This window comes from Chenopodium album, chromosome 25 (genome assembly GCF_948465745.1).
Source record: "Chenopodium album chromosome 25, dcCheAlbu1.1, whole genome shotgun sequence".
NCBI lineage: Eukaryota > Viridiplantae > Streptophyta > Magnoliopsida > Caryophyllales > Amaranthaceae > Chenopodium > Chenopodium album.
The window spans coordinates 3,939,018-3,960,365 of NC_137858.1; the positions used below are offsets into that span (position 1 = coordinate 3,939,018).

The 21,348-nt window shown below is 34.0% G+C and overlaps 2 protein-coding genes across 2 annotated transcripts; both read right to left on the minus strand.

Annotated features, from left to right (window-relative positions):
- Nucleotides 1-143: 143 nt before the first annotated feature.
- On the minus strand, nucleotides 144-7,955 carry LOC145615243 (serine/threonine-protein kinase ATG1a-like). Its single transcript, XM_081670311.1, has 13 exons — nucleotides 7,298-7,955; nucleotides 7,082-7,199; nucleotides 6,381-6,439; nucleotides 6,005-6,069; nucleotides 5,113-5,206; nucleotides 4,953-5,033; nucleotides 4,692-4,803; nucleotides 2,573-2,627; nucleotides 2,042-2,313; nucleotides 1,603-1,967; nucleotides 1,073-1,355; nucleotides 876-946; nucleotides 144-774 (listed from the first exon to the last, which is right to left on the minus strand). The coding sequence occupies exons 1-13, from the start codon at nucleotides 7,532-7,534 to the stop codon at nucleotides 538-540; spliced, it is 2,049 nt and encodes a 682-aa protein (XP_081526437.1). The 5' UTR covers nucleotides 7,535-7,955; the 3' UTR covers nucleotides 144-537.
- A 1,455-nt stretch (nucleotides 7,956-9,410) lies between these two features.
- LOC145615284 (SUPPRESSOR OF GAMMA RESPONSE 1-like) lies at nucleotides 9,411-13,046 on the minus strand. Its single transcript, XM_081670349.1, has 6 exons — nucleotides 12,856-13,046; nucleotides 11,717-11,849; nucleotides 11,242-11,428; nucleotides 10,562-11,049; nucleotides 9,872-10,141; nucleotides 9,411-9,787 (listed from the first exon to the last, which is right to left on the minus strand). Exons 1-6 carry the CDS (start codon nucleotides 12,861-12,863, stop codon nucleotides 9,734-9,736), a joined length of 1,140 nt encoding a protein of 379 aa, XP_081526475.1. The 5' UTR covers nucleotides 12,864-13,046; the 3' UTR covers nucleotides 9,411-9,733.
- Nucleotides 13,047-21,348: the final 8,302 nt, after the last annotated feature.

The window sequence follows — 21,348 nt, forward strand, 5'->3', positions numbered from 1 at the left end:
ATTACAAAGTAGCAGGAAGTATATTGTTGATACCAGTGTAGAATAATAAATTTGCAGTTAGGGCAGTCCATGCTTCTTTTTATGAAGTATAGTTCTAAATTATGTCACAGTTAAAAACAACATATGACAGTTTCAGAGGCATTTTCTCATTACTTGATCGTAATGCAGGTAATACACAGATGTGTCATACCTCCAAGGCAAGTCAACTGCAACCCTCGACCACATCGAAAATTCAATAACATCCATACTTTCATGGAAATTTTCTGTACACGTAACGCTGCTGAAGGCTTATATTTACAATCCAGATAAAGAATACAGTCATATGTACATGCTCTCCTAGAATTCACTCTAATTACAAAGAAGTCTGTATTTTAATCTTTATCAAGCACATAGCAAAAATTTGTCATCTCTTGTGTAAGGTATCACCAATTTTTTTTTCGACTCCACAGCCGGCCTTGTCATGGCTTTTGGGAATCATGTTAGCAGTCAGCCACCCATCAAATGTTATTCTACGAAATTCTGTACAGTTTCTTGTATTTACTTATGACCGAAGCCTGGCAGCTGCTTCACAGATGGCTGGGACATCTGGGAGTGACTCAGATGATACTCCAAGCTCTTAATATATTTAAGAATCCGCTGCTTACAGTCCGGAGCTAAAGAAAATGGAGGACTCAGTGGCAACATTGGAGCTTCTGTGACAATGAATGAAAACAAAAGCAGAGCTCTGGAGTACAACACTGCAGCACTATCTCGATTCCCGACAAATTCATCTGCCTGAAATAAATAATAAAAGGAACAAGCATCACCTCATCTTGAATAACAAGAAAGGAAACAAGGGATTGAAAATTAGATAATTATAAGATATGTGTGCTTACAGCTCCATCTTTCCCAGCAGCAATAGCAGTCTGATATATAACCTCCATAGCATCAGGCATCTCAGCAGCACCTGAAACACACACACAGCAGAACAACAAGGGGAAGAGTTAAAATTGCTAATGTACCCTTGAAATTGACATAGAAATACTTAATTATGTGAATAGAAAATTGCATTAGAAAATCTAGGCCATCTTACCATCTACATCCTGCAAATACTTGGACAGCTTCTCTGTTCCTTCATATGCATTAATAAAGCCTTGCTCAGCCCAGACAGCCACTGATGAAGGATTGGTGAAGTCTATAGTGTCTTTCGCTTTCGAGGAAGAACATTCTGCTCCCTTGCCAGATTCATTTGCAGCAGAGCTCTGGGGTAGATCACTTTGCAACAGCCAAGAGTTGCAATTTCGCAATGCCTTATTCCATAGAGCCAAAACAACCAATTCAACTGAAAATGATTCCAAAAAGAAACCTGCATTTAACTGCAATAAGCGGCTAAAAAATCAGCTACATTCAAGAATCACATAAGTATTCCTTAATAAACATGCTCGCTTTTATGGTAAAAGCAGAATGTATAATTTAAGGCCCTTTAATCAGAATAAATATGTCCACAGGATGTCCCATCAACATCCACTTACTGTGACTTGAGTCCAAAGTAAATGCCAAAAAGATAAGCAGATGTAATCAAGCTACAAGCCATAATTGATGAGTGAACAGCTTGAAGCTCACCTTCTCTCGTGCAAGATCTGATAGAACACACACATACTGGTGTATAAGTTGCAACCTCGTTGAAGGATGTAGTATGGGTAGGTCCTGTGCTTCCCTTAATAAGGAAGGCGGACCACTTGCAGTTAATGAGTTCATTTCACTCTGTAAGGCATTATCAGAGCCAACAATGAGTTTGGGAGTCAGTTCGTTCATCTCTGGCATGGTAGGCAATTGCTTGTCATTATACGTTGGTGCTAAGTTGCAAGCTTTAGTAGCTGAACCTTTTTTCAGGGAAGTTCCCAGAGAAGAAGTAAGGATTTCCATTGAAGCAAAATTAGAATGAACTAGAACATATTCTCCTTCGATAGAATCCAATGAATAAGCAACTGGACAGAGAAGCAAGATAGTCAACTAACTGAAAAACAAAGGAAAGTAAACTGAGCAATCTTTATAAACTGACCTCGAGTCTGACTTTGTGACTGAGAGCCATACTCATCAGAGTGCCTACTTTTGTCAGTAGGAATATCAGGCACAACCCCATAGACACTTCTGACACGAGAAGTACCAAAATGACCTTTCTCTAATTCCATTTTATTGTATATAGAACTCTGATTTATTTTCTCCTCAGACACCTTTTCATCTTCATGATGCAATTGAGGACCCTGATCATCAGTTAAATTCAGAGATTCGATTTGAGAAATCTGAGAAGACAATTCTGCATTGACTTCAATCCTGCATATGATAAGACAATTACACAACAAATTATCCAATGAACAGACATTAGCATCTTATGCAGCCACTTGTAAATGAAAAAGACCAATAACAATAGACAGTCTCTCGAATAGTATTTGACTAGTAGGGATAAGGCTGCATACATGTGAATTTCTCCAGACACTAATTCTGAGATGTACTTCTTTAATAAAATTAGCATAAAATAAACTTTAAATACAGGAGGAAGGATTAAGGGTTATAGATTCACATTAGGAACTACCTGGGGCCCATCAAGAATTTGTGATTAAAGAACTCCTCGAATGTTAGGCGTTCAACTGCAAGCACAAACCAACAACACCAATTATGAGTAATATTTCCTCCTCAACTCCCCCTGCTTCCCTAAACAAAAGCCAACTTTCCAAGTAATATAGACATAAAAATAATTAAAAAGAAGAAGAAAAAATTTAAATTTACACAATTTCTTCAAGGGTATAACATATTTATTACATGGAGACATTTCCAAATTATAAATATTTTTTAGTTCTTACCAATAAAGTGAGTTTATCTCACTACTGAAGCCTTAATATAATAATTAGATTAAATGGTGATAGAAATACAAAAAGCCTTTTCTTCCAATCGGAAATTATCCCAGGAGTAGATAATGGTTTAGCCTGCTGCTAACCAAAAAAAATAAAATTGGAAGTTTAAAATCTAGAGCTAGGAACATGCATGCCAAGCCCACTAATAGCACTTCAAACCATTTATCAAAATGCGAAAACTCTCTTCTTTTGTCGCTTATCCCTTTCCATGTTGTGGTTTGACATGCAACTCAAAAGGTTAAAGGGTGTGTTACTTTCACTCTTCAGTTTAGATTCTTAATATTTTGACAAGGGTATGAAATTTTTACTGATACATCAATTATCTTGAACCACACATTCATAGAATTTGTAAAAAGAAAGGTCCGGAGGAGAAAAGCATGCAGCATAATGCTATAAATGGGCCTGATGTTAGAATTTCCAAGAACTAACAAACAAGCCAACCTGAAATGTGGGTGAGTGTGAGTGTGTGTATTAGTGACATGAAAAGGCACATGCAAAATGTCTTCTGTTATCAGGAATATTTTTCATGAAAAGCATGTCCTTGTGTCCAATAATTTGAGCCTTGAACACTAAGTATCTATGTACCCGACAATTCGATTATCTTGAACATTTTTGTAACCATACTCTTAAGTACCAAACTAACATAAAAAAGTATACAAGGTATAGGGTTACATTCACAACTCACAGACTTTGTCAGCTTTAATATAAATGAGAATGCATAATATGTTCAAGATCAATGTCAAGATAATTACTCCAAAAGATCGCGTCCAAATAGCAAAAAACAAGGAGATAGAAAATAGACATTAACAATGGAACTATGGAAGTGTCAAATCCAAAACTGGTCAATTAATAGAGTGTCTGACATCCATTTCTTCCAAGAGAATGACCTAATTTCAGGTTTCCAGATAACATCTTATATCTTCTTTATGGTGTAGGTCAACCTTATAGTCCAGATATACTATTACAGATAGCAATCTGAGTTTCTCCAAATATTTGAATACCCTAATGTCACGAATTTTCACACCAATAGGCCTATGAATTCCAGGAAAACAAAAGGTTAACCTATTCCATCAAAATTTAAGCTGACCAACATATATGCTAAATAGCAAATCAATAGTTTTTGGGCAACGATAAGATATATTTCTTTAGATACCATTATAGTTATAAATTGGAAGACAACAACACTGCAACCCAATAAGAATCCCACCTCAGCAGAGGAAACTGCATCAAGAAAACAACTTTAGATAATGAGAGGGCATGCAACTATTCAGTGACTTTTCAGCCTCATATAATGCCTGCTAACCAACTTATTTTTCACCCAGGCAGCACTTCAACCCAAAAGTAATACTCCCTAATCTTGCATGCACTCCATACCCCCCTTACCCTTCATCTTGGAACCTAAATGAAGTGCTCTTGCTTCTGCAGTGTCTATACCCAAACAATACCAACAACAAAGCAGAGAAGACACACACCAAGGGCTGGTCAGTCAAAGATTAAGATGTAAAGTCCCTACAGGTAAGGGGAAGCCATATCTTCATCTCTCTTCTTCACAAGACCTACAGATATACTTCTAAACGACAAGTTCATATAACATCCATATTCCATAAAGAAGATTTTCACTTCTGGTTGGCAAAGCAGACATGCCAATTGCTTTGTGCTAATACAAAGACTCCTATTTTAGTCAAATTTTTGCTGTGTTTATTCTAGTTTCTTTTAGGAACAAAATGCTATTTATTGAATCAAAATGGATGCTAAATCAGAAATAGGTTTACCAAATCGGTTGGTTGTGCAAAAAGGTACCTGGATTTTTACGCAAAAGGCTTCTGCAAAACTCCACATAGTCAGGATGCAGGACCTGCAGGGCACCCTCTGGAAATCGCAGTTCAGTAGATCTCAAAATATTTTGGAAAAGCTGTACACAACAGAAAAGTTCAAAGTCATAAAAACTGTAGCAGAAACTATTTTACTAGATAATGATAGTCCTACCAGAATCTATATACTTATACACCCCCATTCAATAGTTAAGATTACAGAATATGCATCAGAGTAAAGCAGAAAGACCTGCAGCTGACTATTTCCATCAAATGGTGGTTTTCCTATCACCAGCTGATAACAAATTGCTCCAACACTCCATAAGTCAGCCTGTAAAACCAGACCATTACGTGAGTATTAATACACCAAAAGACTCCCTAACTTCAGGGCATTAGAATCACTTGCATACTTTAGCATCATATTTCTGGTTCTGAATGATCTCAGGCGCCATATACAATGGTGAACCACAAAGTGTATCAGCCAAGCTTTGTTGAGTCAAATATCTACAAGATAAACAATTTCTTAAGATTAGTGATTCTAGAAATAATGTGCCAAGCAAGGCAGACTACTATAGGAACCTAAGCCATTAGTGTCCCAAAACTACCATTTGAAATAACAACTTGTTGATTTCTGCACATTTAATCTGCCTACTCAAACAGTAAGACATCAAAGAAATAGGCAGAACTAAAGGAGTATCCGAATAAGGAAAAGAAAAAGAACTTTGCAAAAACTTTAGAACATCCCAAAATCAAATGCATGACAAACATTAAGCAATGGACGGAGTAATATTGATGATTATTTGCAAATTTTTCAGTTAATGTAGCAACATATAGTTGTAACGACTCTAACGAGTAAGGCTGAGCCTGAGCATAAGAAAAGTTGTTTTAGAATGAAATGACACTGATAAATAAAACACTAAAGGTTGGAAGGAGTACAATACAGATAATGTCAGAAAGAAGCTGTTAGAATGATACATGAGCATTCATTGAGATCTTTATAAGTTGCCGAAGTAGACAACCGTCATATAATTACAAAGAATAGGACTAAAGGGGAATGAAGCCAGTTTTAAGTGTATAGCTAAAAAAAATAATAATAAAAAAAGGGCTCATCGAACAGATCATTGCTACAAAAGACAACACAGCAAGTTTAACAGAATAATGGAATATGAGTTACTATGAGTAGCAATTGCATCAGAAAGTTAGTGAGTTAATACAACTCGTGTTTCAGTGTAGTACCAGAAACACAAATCATACATAAACATATCTTTAAAAAAAATAGAGACGCGATGACAAACATCCTACCTAGCAAAGCCAAAGTCACCTATCTTCAGCAATGGATTTGCCTCCCTGCCAGACAACAAAAGGTTCTGCAAGTTCAAAACAATTCTAATTTCAGTAACAGACCACTGAGGACTTATAAAAGAGCAAAGGTGTACATTATCAGAAAATGTTGGAGCCACAACATCAACAGGCAAGACAGCATCTTTGGGAAGGATAAGTGGAAAACCAATTGAATGTTTCATAGTACTACACAAAAAATTTTAACTTCCCCCAATTTTGCCATTGCATATTATTTTTAGAGCTAGTTGGATAATAGAAGCATAATTTATTACATTGTATGATTTTTTGACAAGAATATAATTGACATTGTTGGATAAAGATCCTAAGAACATACTACCTGGGGTTTTAAATCTCTATGAATAAGATTGTTCTCACGAAGCACTTGCAATCCTGCAGCTGAACATGCAACCAAGGTTTCAAAATGAGGGTATAATAAATATTTAAAAATAAAAAAAAATACACCCAGTTATTTCATTTCAGTGTAAACAAGATTGCAGCCAAGTAGCAATACCACATATTGATCTGGAATAAAACAAGTGTTCCATAAGATCAAGATGACTATATGGGAAATGGGATAGCTTATACAGGTTGCCTTTACAGAAGCCAGGTGATTTTAGACAATATAAAGTCAATAAAGGTAAGTTTTCATAAGATATGTTATATCCTGTCTTATACAAGCATTTGCTTTCTCCCAATCTGATGCACATTAATTTCAATCAATACCTGTTCTTTTCTAGTAACTACTCATCCCAATCCAAAGCCCAGGCCAAAAATCATCATAGTTCACATGAATTAAGTTGATTTAACAATTTCAACACTGACTATACATATCATACATTATACATTTACTCATCTTCAATGAGTATAAGCAATTAAATTTAAATTCTTGAAGAAACTGACCCACATCCCAAAATTAGTATACCAAACTTAATAATGACTACAATAACAGAATTCTAAGTATACAATAATCAATTATCAAAGATAAAATTAGAAATTAATCACAAAATCAATTTTTTTTTACAAAAAATAAAATTATACCCAGCTGCTTGATGAAGTGCCTAGCAGAATCTTCAGTAACTCTACCATGCCTATGAATGTAAGCTCCAAGGTCACCACCATCGCAATACTCCAATACCAAGTATATCCTCTCCTCTGTCTATAAAGACCCATGAATAAAAATCATCAGAAAATTAAAAAAATAACCCATTAATTCATAAAAATCACAAAAATAATAATTAATCAACTAAAATCAACCTCAATGGCTTCAAAAAGGCGAATTATATTAGGATGAGCAATGTTTCTAAGAATAGAAATCTCCTTCCTCAAATTATCATTAAAATGCTTCTTATCAATCTCTTTGATTGCAAATTCAGTACCCAGATGACGATGTTTTGACTTCCAAACCACTGCAAATGAACCCGACCCGATTTTAGGCCCGATTATATAATCCCCAACAATACGACACCTTGAAGTTCCTGCATCAAAATCCATCCTTTTTTTTCTGGGTATTTTTTTTTTTCCGATTACCCTTTTGAGATCAGTGATCAATCAAAAACCCCATTTGTTCAAAAACACAGAAATTACTATTCTCTTCACTGGATTGTTTGTATAACTAAACTGGGTACTTCAATTTATTTATTTTTATTTTTTTTTTGGGTTTTACTTTGATTTGATTTAGGATTAATTTCCCCCTCTTTTTTTTAGTTGGGGAATTTAATAGAAAAAGAATGAAATTTATCGTGGTAAAAGAAAGAAGAAGAAGATAGCATGCTGAAAAGGAGGAGAGAGAAAAAGTGGGAAAGGTGTTTGTTGGTAATTTCTGCAAAAACACACACAGAGAAGAGATGGATAGCGTACAGGGAAGACCTGGAAGTTGAGTTTAACTAGTATTGTCAATTGTGTGATTGCTTTTCAGAAACCAAGATTTTTTTTTTTTCTTTTATGTGGGTTTATTTAAATTTTAAATAGATAATTAAATTAGTTTTCTTCAAAGATTTATTTTACTTGGTCATGGTGAATATAAGGGGAGATAAACATATGAACTTTCTTATCTTATTATTGCCACTTTGGGTGTGAATCTGTTAAGAATATTTGTGAAATTACTATGATGCTTATTATGATTTGTTTATGTGGTCAATTTATTACAAGTAAGAAGATTAAAAAAAAGGATGGGAAATTGCCTAATAAATTAATGGTAAGTGTCATAGTTATAATACTTGATACAAGTATAAAAGTATTTCAATACCAATTGGTTTGCGTATACCAAGTTTTAGGTTTGTCATCTAATAATTACAAGGTTGTGACAATTTGGGGTAGGAAATTCCTTACCCTTCCCCCTCACTTTCAAAGGGCCTAGCCTGCTAATCCGGGCCGGGTTAATGTGTGAGAAGTTCTAGCCCAATAGGGTTCTTTTCCTTAATATAAATAATAAATAAATAAATTGTTTTATGAATACCAAGTTGACTACATGTTTTTCTTTTCTTTGACAAGTAGTTTTGCTATTTTGAGGGATTTGACAAGTAGTTCATTATAAGCTTATATGCTTTCATTTATACATAAATTACTTTTTAAATCTTTCATAATTAAAAGACCACGGACATTTCATGTACTCTATAGTTTGTTACCAGCATATCTTTAGAATATTCAGGATAAACTAAGGATAATTGAACACGTACAAATAAATAAATAACTTTAGCTGTAACATAACCAAGTCCTTAAATTTTTATATGCTCTTAAGGTATTTTTCTAATTGTACAAGCTAATACCTATAGTCCACAACACCAAGACTCCAGAAGGAACATAAAGGATAGAGTGAAAAGATTTTGCAGGGAGTAACTATCTCTACATACATCTCCTAATAATGGGGTATAATTGTCTCAAACAACCAATACAAAACAAAAGAAGTTTCAGCAAAATTCATGCAAAGCTACAAACAAATGTAATTTACCAGTAGTTAGCCCTTGTGGCCATGACAGTGCCCAACCACATATGTTCAAAGGTAGGGTAATTTCCATTTTTATAAGATCTATAAACAATGGTATATTCTAAGGCCAAAATATGTCCAAAATCCAAATTTAACTCCACAATAATGCATTGATCAAGCTATCAAATCCTTACCATTGAACGGATGAGCTTTGAATGTGAGCTCATAATGTAACATGTCATTATTATGCTAACCTGAGTTGTGGTATGAGCTATAAATGCACGAGTATCTATCTATAATGTGCTAATCATAGTCCATAATCATCAAAGCATGATATTGTACTATTGTAGGTTATCACAAGTACGTAGTCATGAAGACACAATATACACAAAGTATATACATATAGATTGCATTCAACAGCACAAACAATTAAACAGCCTTGTCACAAGTTAGGTTACAGAATCATACAAGCAACTGAAAAAAAGAAAAAAAAAATTGTCAATATTTTCCTTTGCTACACATTTCTGAGGAATATAACACAAGATTAGAAAGGCTCTCTTTGGTTCAACAGTTGTCCAGTCGTCATACTGTAAAAACTTGTGTTGAATCCTCGAAAGAATATGTATCAGTGTATCACAGCAAAGAAAAATTGGTGATGAATGCTAACATTGGACGGAAATCCCTTAGTGTACCCTGAAAGAAAGCAAAGGTGAAGATATTTGACATGGGGTGTCCTTACAAAATTGGGAATCCACCAGCTGATTCTATCATGGCTTGTCCACCCAATTAAGAACGCTGTCTTGAGAACCAAGCAGTAAATCCTGCAGTAAGTAATCGGAGGATCATATATTATATCAGGCTGAAAATTAGGCATAGACAGCAATAAGATGAATCAGGAAACTTACTGTAAACTGAAGCTCACTGTCTAGGTGTATGTTATCATAATTGCTGTTGCCATAGGATTGGCAATAGTCGTCCAAGTCATTTAAGCTTATGGTGTCGTCGAGAGGAGCACAAGAACTAAATATTTCTTTGCAGAGCAACGATTCATCAAAGTCATTCAAGCCAGGGTCTTGAGCCTGAGACTCCCCTGCCAGGCATTCAGGAGGCTCGACAAGTCCCATATTCGAAGTGGATGGAGTTAAACAAGATTCTATCTTTGCACATGTTGTATCCTGATATGAAAGAAAATTACCTGCATTAGTTGTCAATAAGCAACAAGTAACAGACGTGATTAATGGAAAATTGCATAAGCATGAAGAAAAAAGAAAGTTAATAAGGTAAATTTAGCATAAAATTTCATGCCATTATTTCATAGAAGAATTCCTTTCCTGCACAAAAACAAGTTAATGATATGGTGCATCATATGATTCATATCACAAAAAAGTCGAAACTCTTTGCTGCAAGCAACTCAAAATAAATCCATAAAGCTAATGTCATGTACTTTTTATATAAAACTCAATTTATAGGTCAAATTTGGTAACTATGAACATATTAAATCGGCTATGTTCTCTGTACAGTTCAAGATAGTCAGAGCACAGGAATTTCAAATAAGACATTAGAAATGTTCAAAACCACTAGCAGTTGAAACTAACCTCAGCAGCAGCGAGCATAATATCATCCAAAGCATCATCACAGTGGGCAGAACTTCCTCTAGGAGGATTGGGTGTAACAATCTTAGGAGTCTTCGGACAATAAGGATTGAGCACAGCATTAGAATCATCCGTAGCAGCTACACCATTGTCTTCTGTTTCAGTTTGCTTTGGTTGTTGGTAGAATATTTTTGAAACTACGAATGCATCATCCTTCTCATCATCTTCAGAGCCTAAATGGTACTGATGCATCACCCAATTTGACTTGACAGGCTTGGATCCCTTTTCCGAGCTTTTGTAAAGGACCATAATCTTTTTGCAGCCTTTCTGAACTCCATTGTCATACACAGGTTTAGTCTTTCCAGTCTTGTGCCAGCGGACGCTCTCCTGATTTTGGTCATTGTGAATCTTGCGCCTCTTTCGCTGGCCAGAAGCATATGCATTTGCAGTTTTATGAAAGAAATGAATACTAGTTCCATCTTTGGTAGCTCCTGCAGAACAATTTAAGGCAATTAAGTACACTTTGATCATCATTATCAAACTTTCTCTACAAAAATCTGACCAAAGTGCATTCAGTTGATATCCATTCACTGATCCACATATAAATTACTTTTTATCTTGTCTATTTATTAGTACCAAATCTTGGAACTAAGTCAAATGATATATGATGAAAGCTTCCTAACCTGGAAGATCTTGTGGATGAGTGTAGCAAATCCCTTTATCCATCTCAAGTGTAGGAATGAATTCGTCGATGAATGCATGGGGTTTTGCTTCTCCTGCACAACATTTTGCTGCAAGATGTTCAAGAAGTTGTGAATCCGAAGGATCAAATTTTACACCAGCAGGCAGACCAGGCCATTCATATGAAACCTGAGCAGGAGACAAATAACATAAAGACTTTAGCTTACACTTGTAAAACAACACTAAAGACACCATACACAATTACACATTCATGCTACACTCGACGATTATTCAATGCTAGAGTACATGAGTCATGATCTATGTCGAAAAAGAGGTATGGTTGAGGATGAATGAAGTTGAATGATGCACTTAATGGTTAGTGGTCTTGACTCTTGATACTGAAAACAAAGTTCTAAGAAAATCCCAACATTGCAATTGAAAAAGAATGGAAGAAGTATATCATAACAGCAATCTTACATCGCTATTGTCAATCCAATGATGGCATTTAGGACATTCGCGCTTTGCTCCACAGTCTTTAATCTGTACACCTGAAGGTAAGGATGCATGCCTTACTTTCTTAGCAATCCCTTTACAATCAACAATCCAACTTCTGCAACACCAAATTTCACATAGATACAAACATCAGAGAATGACTCAATCCGACAAACATGAAAAATTACAAATACATAGCAAATAACATCAGTACAATACAATACAGCAATGAAACAGCATTGCACAGTAATCTTGTATAACAAACAAGAATGTTACACTCAGCCAAAATGCAGGACATGAACAATAATTTCTAATCATGTTAATTATATGTTCATAGCATATTCACAGCTTAAGACATTTGATTAAGTTAGTTAAAAGACTATCACATCATCAACAAGACAGACATTGCCATTTTCAGTATTTTTACAAAAAGTCTACATTGCTACAATCAATCCCATGTTCATAAAAATTTTCTTTGGTCTGATTAAACTTCCTCTGCACAACTTCCATATCTGTTATTGGAATTAAAATGTAGCAGGCTCCTAGAATAGGGAATTTTCATCTGTCCTCAAATGTGCTATGTAGAACAACTCAATACTACACCAATATACAATGCAACCAAAGAAATGTAAAACCCAATATCAAATTTGTTTAATCAATCCAATGCCAAAGAATTTGATAGAAAACTTGTAAAGATGTTCCCACATTATCAAAACAGGCAACACCCAATATTTATAACTCAAGAAATTTTGCAATGTCATATAAAATTATTCGAAAACATGAATAACCCAGCAAAGATAATCCCAGAAAATGTAATATAAAGGGGGTAAATAACCCAACATACAAAATATCAAAAATTGATTAAACCTCAACTAAACCCTAGAAATAGTAGAGAAACATAGAAATTGAGCGAAAATGTGAAAATTTTCAACCAAAACTAATCCCTCAAAGAAAAACCCCAGAATTTCCTTACAGAAACCCAGAATTTCTTTACAAAAACCCAGAATTTCTACGTACCCCATGAAAAATTTTGAGCAGAAATTCACAGAAACAACTTCAAAAGAAGAAAAAAAGCAATTGCAAGATTAAATTTTTATTTCTGGGTTGAAGTTAAATTCGCTTACTTTGCCATTTCATAGAATACCCAGAATTACAGAGAAAGAAAGAGTGAGGAAATTTCAGCTAGTGTTGAATATATATATATACTCCCAAAATTCTTTAGAAACTTTCTCACTCTAAAATTTTCTCTCTAAAAACTGGGTTAAGTAATCTCTGACACAAACTGAAGAAGAGCGGGAAACTAGACGTTTTTCAGCTTCGGCATTACCGAACCAGAAATGCATCAGTCAAACCAAAACGTCAAGACATTTTCTTATGGGGCCCAATTACAGGAAATGACTTCAATACCCTCCCATGATTGTAGCTTCAATTTATACTCTTCATAATGTAAGTAAATAAAAATTATTGATTCATAGTCCTAAATCCCTTTAAAGTGATATTTAATATTGGTAATGGCACAATAAAGTTATAATATAGCAAGGTAATAGTGTGTTTGTTTATTGTATTCCCTACGATTCTTTGATTAAATTTTCCATCTTTTACATTACTTTAATTGTGTTTGTTATTACAATTTTTTTTTTCTATTGTTTCATTCTTTTTTCCGCTATTTTCTTATAAAGTTATAAGTCTAATTTTACAATTTTATTTATGAGCAAAAAATTAGAAAACAAAACTAAAATTTAACGTTAATTTGATCAACTAAAAAAGATGGAAAGAAAGAGAGATGAATCATAAATTCATAAGTTGTTCATAAATATGACATACCATTGGAGCAATGAGAGATAAGGAAAAGATTGATGAATTATTTTGGAGTATATTATTAATCCCCCGGTCCCTAAAAGAACGACTTTTTTGGACATTTTTCACGGGTATTAAGAAACTTAAGTGGGAAGTTCAAGTGTATGGGGAAGCTAATAAATATACATTGAAAAGGTAAATTTACATGAAATTTGTAAAAAAAAAAAAAAGTAAGAGAGATAAAGTGATAAAAGTAAATGGAAAAATCAAAATTTACATAGGAAAACTAATTTTGCATAAATATTATTGCAAATTAGAGGGAATTTTAATGCAAATGGGATGAACATTTTGAGACTAAAATTTGGCTAGAAGGGTCGTTCTTTTAGGGACAGAGGGAGTATCAATGATGTTTTTATTGTCGAACATTAAGTGACATGTAATCAACAGGAAAATTATAAGAAGTATACATCGAAAACTCTTTAATTCAAAAGCAATTTATATTCTCTCAAAAAAAACATGTAATCGGCTCAAACAATTTATAGTACAAACAAGATAACTAAAGCAACACCATCCTAGTTTTTAGATTTTGAACATTTACTGTTGTAATAATAATCATCAGTAACATACTAACATAGCATTTGAATTTGGTATTTTGGAATTTGTTTTATAAGTCTCATTTAATGTTTAAAAATTGAATTTTTTTTTTTTCAAAAAAAAAAAAAAAATCGAGCCTGGAACCGAACCTGTGAGTGAGTCTCTTAAATGGGGCCTACTAATAACTCTGTTAATTCTCATAGATATTCGTGCCTTGGGACAGCATATGTTTGAGGAGAGAGATTGCCTTGCTCCCCAAGCCAAATTTGGTAATTGTTGGGGTCAACCAATGTCAAACTTTACCCCTATTTTTTGTGTTTTTTTTTTTGGATAATACACTCATGTCACGTACTCTATTTTTTATTACTATTACCACGCCTTAGTTCTAAATTGAAGAATGAACGTATACATAATCTTGTTTTTGTTTATTACGGAGTACTATTTTTTTTTTTTTTAATACACTCATGCCTCGCTCACTGTAGCGTCAGTTGACGAACTTGGCGTCAAGCGGTGCTAAGACAGTTTTTTACGGATTTTGTTTTTATCAACTATTTTGATCCATAAGTTGAAATAAGGCATCTAATATGTCGTTGGAGAGCTATTGAAGTCTAATTTCCAACACAATTGGAATCAAATTAAAAAAATTTGTAGATAAAAAGATATGGTCGAAATAGTGGAAGGATGTCAGTTTTGGATAGAGTTTCGTATTCCTTTCATATCTTTTTCGTTATAGCTCGGAATTAATATTATAATATATCATTGGAAAGATAATTTCAAAATCTATCCAACCATATAAAATTTGGATAAAGATTATGAGGCACAAAAATAAAATCTGACTGTCTTTGAACTTCTTTAAATTCGTATAGAATTAGGACTTAAAAAAGGAAAGTTTTATTCAAATTCAAACTCTATGATCTTATCTTTTAAAAAAGATAATTAAATTCTTTTAGAAACTCATAGAAACTTCTAATCAATCCTAATTAGTTTAGGAATAGGATTAAACTTTTGGACCCTCCTCATGATCATTGGGTCGTAGGTAAAATCCGATTTGGGCCAGTTTAGTATTTTGGCCATAACTTCCTCATTATTCATCGGAATTTAGGCTTATAATATATCGTTGGATAGGTCTTTCCAAGCCTCATCCGACTACACAATTATTGGACCCTTATCATGGACCAAACCAAACTGGGATGGGTATTTTCATAAAAGAGGGTATTTTCAAAAACAGAAAAAAGATTTTAATAAAAACTAATCGCAACACTAGACTTTTCACACCTTCACTTTATTCGACTATGATTTGACGCGAAAGGTATTCATCACTGGATTTGGTTTTGGGGAGACACAATTGGGTGTCTACAGTATGTTGTCTTAAACGTCCGTGGTAGCCTTGATTTTACGAAATCACTTCAAGCTGTAATGGGTAAAATGACCGTTTAAGGGCACATTGGATGGTTCCACCGACCCAATTGTACTCTTGGAGGTAATAGGGACCATGATAAACTGTAGGGTTTTATAGGTACTACGCAGCGGAAATAACATGAATCATATTCATATAGTACCTAATCCAAGGATCTAATGCATAACACATAAAGCACAAATAATCGTACCTTTGAAGCGTGATTCCACGTGCGATCGAGCAAGAACAAAGGGAGATAAAGAACCCCAAGCGTGATTCCTCTACTTGGTCCACGGGCACAAGTTAAGACCTCCACTAATGCTAGTTAGTCGTGACTGAACGCTTCAATCAACCTTCAACAGAGAGGAGAGACATACTAACCAAGAACCACCACGATAACCACCACACGCGCCACCAAGGGGTGGCCGGCCGTACGGACGTGAGGGGAGGATGAGGGCCGTGAGTTGGAGAGAGGATTAGGGTTTTGGGATTGGTTGCATTGATGTCAAAATTCACAGTGTGTGAATTATGACAACTTCTTTCAAACCCTAGGCATGGATCTTATTTATAGATCTCATCTCTAAATAAGAGCCCATGTCAAAAGCCCAAAAACTAATTCCAATCTAACTATCCTAGCCCAATCCAATTCATGATTAGTTAATTGCTCATGAGGCCCATTAATGGGCCTCTTACTTGCTTAACCCAATACCCTTGTTGTGTGACCAATATAGGATCCATTCTAAAGGGCTTTGGGCTATTTGACTAGCCCAAAGATCATCTCTCATAGTCTAGCAACAGAGGATGACGCCCCAATAGAATGAACTTATTATCTCCATAATAGTGATCCTTGATATATCTAGTAATTGCACTTATCGAAGACATAATTCCTTCAATCTCCCACTTGTCTGAGACAAGTGCGCAATATTCAAATTCCTTAAGTCAATGTGTGTCGATTTGATAATATGATTGCATCTTATGTCGTGATCATATTAATCTACAAATCTTTCTTGAAATCTGAGTTAGAATTACAAAACAAATGGTTACAATGTAATCCATTTGAGCACGGCCATGCATTTTCTGAATTCTCCCTCTTCAAGGGGCCAAAACATGACACATTCCTAATTTAATAGGTAGACTCTATCCAATCTTGTGGCAACCAAAGCTCCCACTCAACTTCTGAAATAACCAGGAAACACCCTTTATAATCTCCAGTTACGGGTAGACGTTTGAATGTACCACAGTTATATCATCCATTGAATGAAATCAATGTTCCACTCATGTCAAAGGAATCCACTAATATATCCGGAAGTTCTATACTTGAACTTCAAAGTTTGGTCTATAGTTCGATCCTGCATCATTCATGCATATCCATGTGATTGACCGAGCCTCATCACTATGCTCCTATAGCCCATGAAACCGAGCTATCCAATCAATCTTACATGCTAGTCCATTCATTGAAATCATTTATGTCCACTTTAATGATTTCGAACTAGGAACTTAAATAATATATGGATTTTGTTCACCTGTGGGGTTTCATACACCAGGTCTCCATCGAATGGATAACCTGATGAGCCCATCAATCCATAATTATTTTGGACATTTTATTTAATTTTGAAACCACAATCAAATAAGATTGAAACTTTGTTTCAATTGATAAACATAATTCTGCAAGCTAATGTATTTACATTTGTAATATGCTTTCTCAAAACATACACGACTAAAATTACATAACTTGCTTCAATCCAAAAAAACCTTAGTATGACTCTCATACCTTGGTCATGGAAGGGGTTTAGAAAATGGAGTTCATGAGACATTCTCATAAACATGAATTTTGCAATATCTAAATTTTATAATCATTTTCATCTCCATACACTAAGAATTTTCCTTCGCCCTTTTGCAAGGAACTTTGGAATTTCTAATTTGTATTCCAACGTCACATTATTGAATTTCGATTGAAATTTATCATCACTTGTTCTTAGAACACGTGAATCAAATAAACGAGTATAGTCCATGGCATGCATGATGCATCCTTTGCGAATTGCATAAGGTTCATCACTCAAAGTCTTAATTTCATCAACCTTTCTCAAAGTATTGAATCATTAAGCAATGTGCCATGTTACATGGGATTGAAACTCCTTTCAATATAATGTTGAATCCTATAAGAATCTTATCAATATAAGCTTCTTAACCAAAACTCAAGCATCCTTTGAGACCTATCTATATAGATCTTGAATCCCAAATGTACTCATCTTCTTCTCCAAGATTTTCATACAAAATGCATTACCCACCACTTGACTCTTCAAGCAATGAATAATTGCTCTTTATACTAGACCAAGAAGACTTCATAGCTCCCACTAAACATCTTGTACATACAAGACCTTTTCTTCATTTTACGAGAACATCAAACGATTTGATTAACTCATAAAATTAAGAACATTAACTCCCTGATGCTAACTTCAATCTAATATTGATCTTTTAGGCATCCCTAGGATTATTGGATCTCCAAACTTTTGATTGTATCATATATAAATCTTATTTCATGAACAATTTCAAGAAAGTGTTTTTGAAATCCATCTACCAAATCTCATAAGGTAGAAATCACTAAATGTCTTTAATAGATCTTTGCAACATGTAAAGGTTTCATCGTAATCATAGTCATACTATGAATTAGTTGAATCCTTTAACAAGTCTTTGCTTTAGTTAGAAAACATTTTTCTTTCTTGTCTGCTTTGCTTACAATGGGTTTCACCCAATTTAGGCAAATTATTCAAGTGTCATACACTTGCTTACAGACTTAGGATCTATTTCAGATTTCCTGGTTTTAAACCACTTGGAGTTATAACTTGTCAAATCATCCTTATTACTTGCATAATCATCATGTTCCAAAATGAGTATTTTAGAACTCTTAGTCAATATGAAATCATATTTCTTTGGCTAAGTTTTACATATGCTAGTCATCATTGTGGGTTTTTATGCAACAATTGAAACTCATACAACAACTTTGTTTAGCTTTCAATGAGAAATGACAATAGAGGATGTGCACTTGGAATGTACTACCTTCGACACTTAATGAGACCACGCGTTGTCATTTGTATCATGAGGTGAATCATGCTCATATTGTTGCTGTTATTCGATTGCTTCTCGAATTTCTTCAAGAATTTCGAAGTCACTTTTCTTGAACTCTTTCAAGGCTCTCGAACTTTTCAAGATTCTTATACTCCCACTTGCCTTTTGAGGAGGCATATTTAGCATAGGGTGAACCAATCATGGTTTGAGCCACGTTTGTTTGTTGCTTTTCTCAAACTCTTTTGAGATTTACACTACTCCCACTTGACCTTTTGGAACAATTTCCATAAGGGCACCTACTTGAGCAACAAACATTTTGTGCTAAGCATGGTTGTGTAGTAGTACCCTGTGCTTTATTTAGGAATCGAATGTGCATTAAACGTTTCAATACAACTTTTATTCCTTGCTTTGTAGAAAGACTATATAAGAACTTCTCTTATCCATATCACATATGAAGCCTTTGCTACATTTGATTTGACGTATGTAGTTTGTTTAGTTTTGTAGCTTTTCTTAAAAGTATATCCCTTGAACAATGGTTGGAAGATGGGTAACTTACATCCACTATCAAAAATATATCTCATACAGATTGATAGTTTCCTTCATAAACACTTCACAAGGTTTGTTTTCGGATTTTGTTGTAAAACGATTTCACAACTCTTGGATGTTTATCAATGTCTTGGCTTAAATTCTCACAATTACAATCATATTGTAGTGTAATCATTATCTTGTCAAGTTGATACTAAACTTCATACTGAACATTTTGAACATTTCAAAATCTTCACTCTTATGCTTCAACTAAGCACAAGTGATCATATCACAAATGAAGTTTCATTGTCCGTCTCTAGCCTTGAACCTTTGGTTTTCTTACATCGATATGTATTCGACCTTGAGTTCGCATCATCATTTCTCCAAATGGTGACTTAGTAAAAATTTCAAATTAGAATGATAATTACATATATCAATAGATTCATAATCTAATGATATTGAAAGTCCATCCCTTTGGATCTTCCGCATGCAATTTTCATTTTCATTCGAATTAATTGATATTTTAGAGACAATTTATATATATAGAAATGGTTTAATTATTTCTATCATATAGAATTTTAAACCTATTTAGCAATTCAAAACACATTATGACTCAATGAAGCATAGAATAACATTTATTCCACGTTTTTGAATCTTCGATGCTTAGTCATTACTAACATTGAATGTTGTTTTAATGGCAAGAATGAATAACATTTATTTAACTCTAGCCAATTATTAGTGGTGAAATACTGGCTCTACTTGCAAAGTTGCAACTTTTGCTTCCAAACTTATAGATTCTACTTGTGAAGTAGCAACATTTGCTTCTAAACTTGTAGATTTATTTCTCCTTTAGCAATAACTTCTTCCTTTAGTTCAATCACATTGTGCAATGAATGATCTAAACAAGACATCATATGTCCAAGAAGTAGCAATATGCTAAATCAATTTCTATAATATAATTCTTAAATTGGAACATTTCCATTCTTTTACCTTCCAACTATATGAGGTAGTTTTGAAACATTTGTTGTTCGTAACAACTTTTAGCATGTAAGTAGTTTTAGGTTTCAGAAGTAGCAACTTGTTTGCATTTCTTGGCCTATAACTTCTTAATGCAATCCTCATATATTCCTAAACCTTTCCATTTGAGCCACTTAGAACATTTCTCTTAGGTTCAAAATGATACCTTGCTCAACTACTTTAAGCACTTTTCATGACTTTGCTAAGTCTATTCTATCATTATTTATATTTGAGTTTAATCAAGTATTAAACTCTATATAAAGTAGATGAAGAATACTGTTATTTGATCAACTTTTGATCATAGAGATTTCCAATTATTTTCTTATATTCAATCATATTGAAGATAAGAGATTTTATTGGACTTGTACACTTGTCTTTTGAGGGATTGTACCTCTCATCTCATTATGTCCCTTGAAACATTTTTCAAAATGAAGATGTGTTGGTATTTTACTCAAACATTTTGAATAAAACCAACCTTAGACATGTGACATGAATTTCTAAAACTTGCCTTTTAGAACAATCTTAGCAAAATTGGACTATAGGTTTATGGATTATCTTTTAAACTTTTTGAGAACGTTTCTCAACTTTATTTTCAATCGAGGAAATTATATATAATAACAAAATTAGAACGATATATTACTTACAAGTAAACGCAAAATTCAATTATGTTTATTAAAATTTAAAGTACCATAAGCGAATTAAATTGGTAACTTTAAAACACTCTATTCAATTTAAGTGATCCCAACTTGAATTAAGTGATTCCAAGATCCTTTATTTGTGCAATAATTAACCAGAGTGAGGCTCTGCAATCAACCATTACATTTTCAAGGTGAGTAAACTCTTTACTGATTACAACTCTTGTAATTCTTGGTTGAATAATTAACCATCGCATGTTTAATTATTACTCTTAGCTTCAAGGTTCTAAACGGTTTAGGTAACCTTGTTGAATATAACCAATTAAAAGTGTAGATATGCGGTCCTACCCCCACTTCCCCAAGATATATTATGATGCTCTGCTGAGGGCTGACCCATCACAAACGATCAAGGTTTTCGTCGGGTTTTTAATTGGAAAAGCTGCATCAATATTACTGGGATCTAGATTTATTATGTTGTGATTAAATAGTGAACTCTAGCGCATCATCACAAAACATCAATAAAATCTAACATGCATAAAATTCTGAATGCATAAATAAGACATAGCATGGCCCTAATCCTAAGAAAA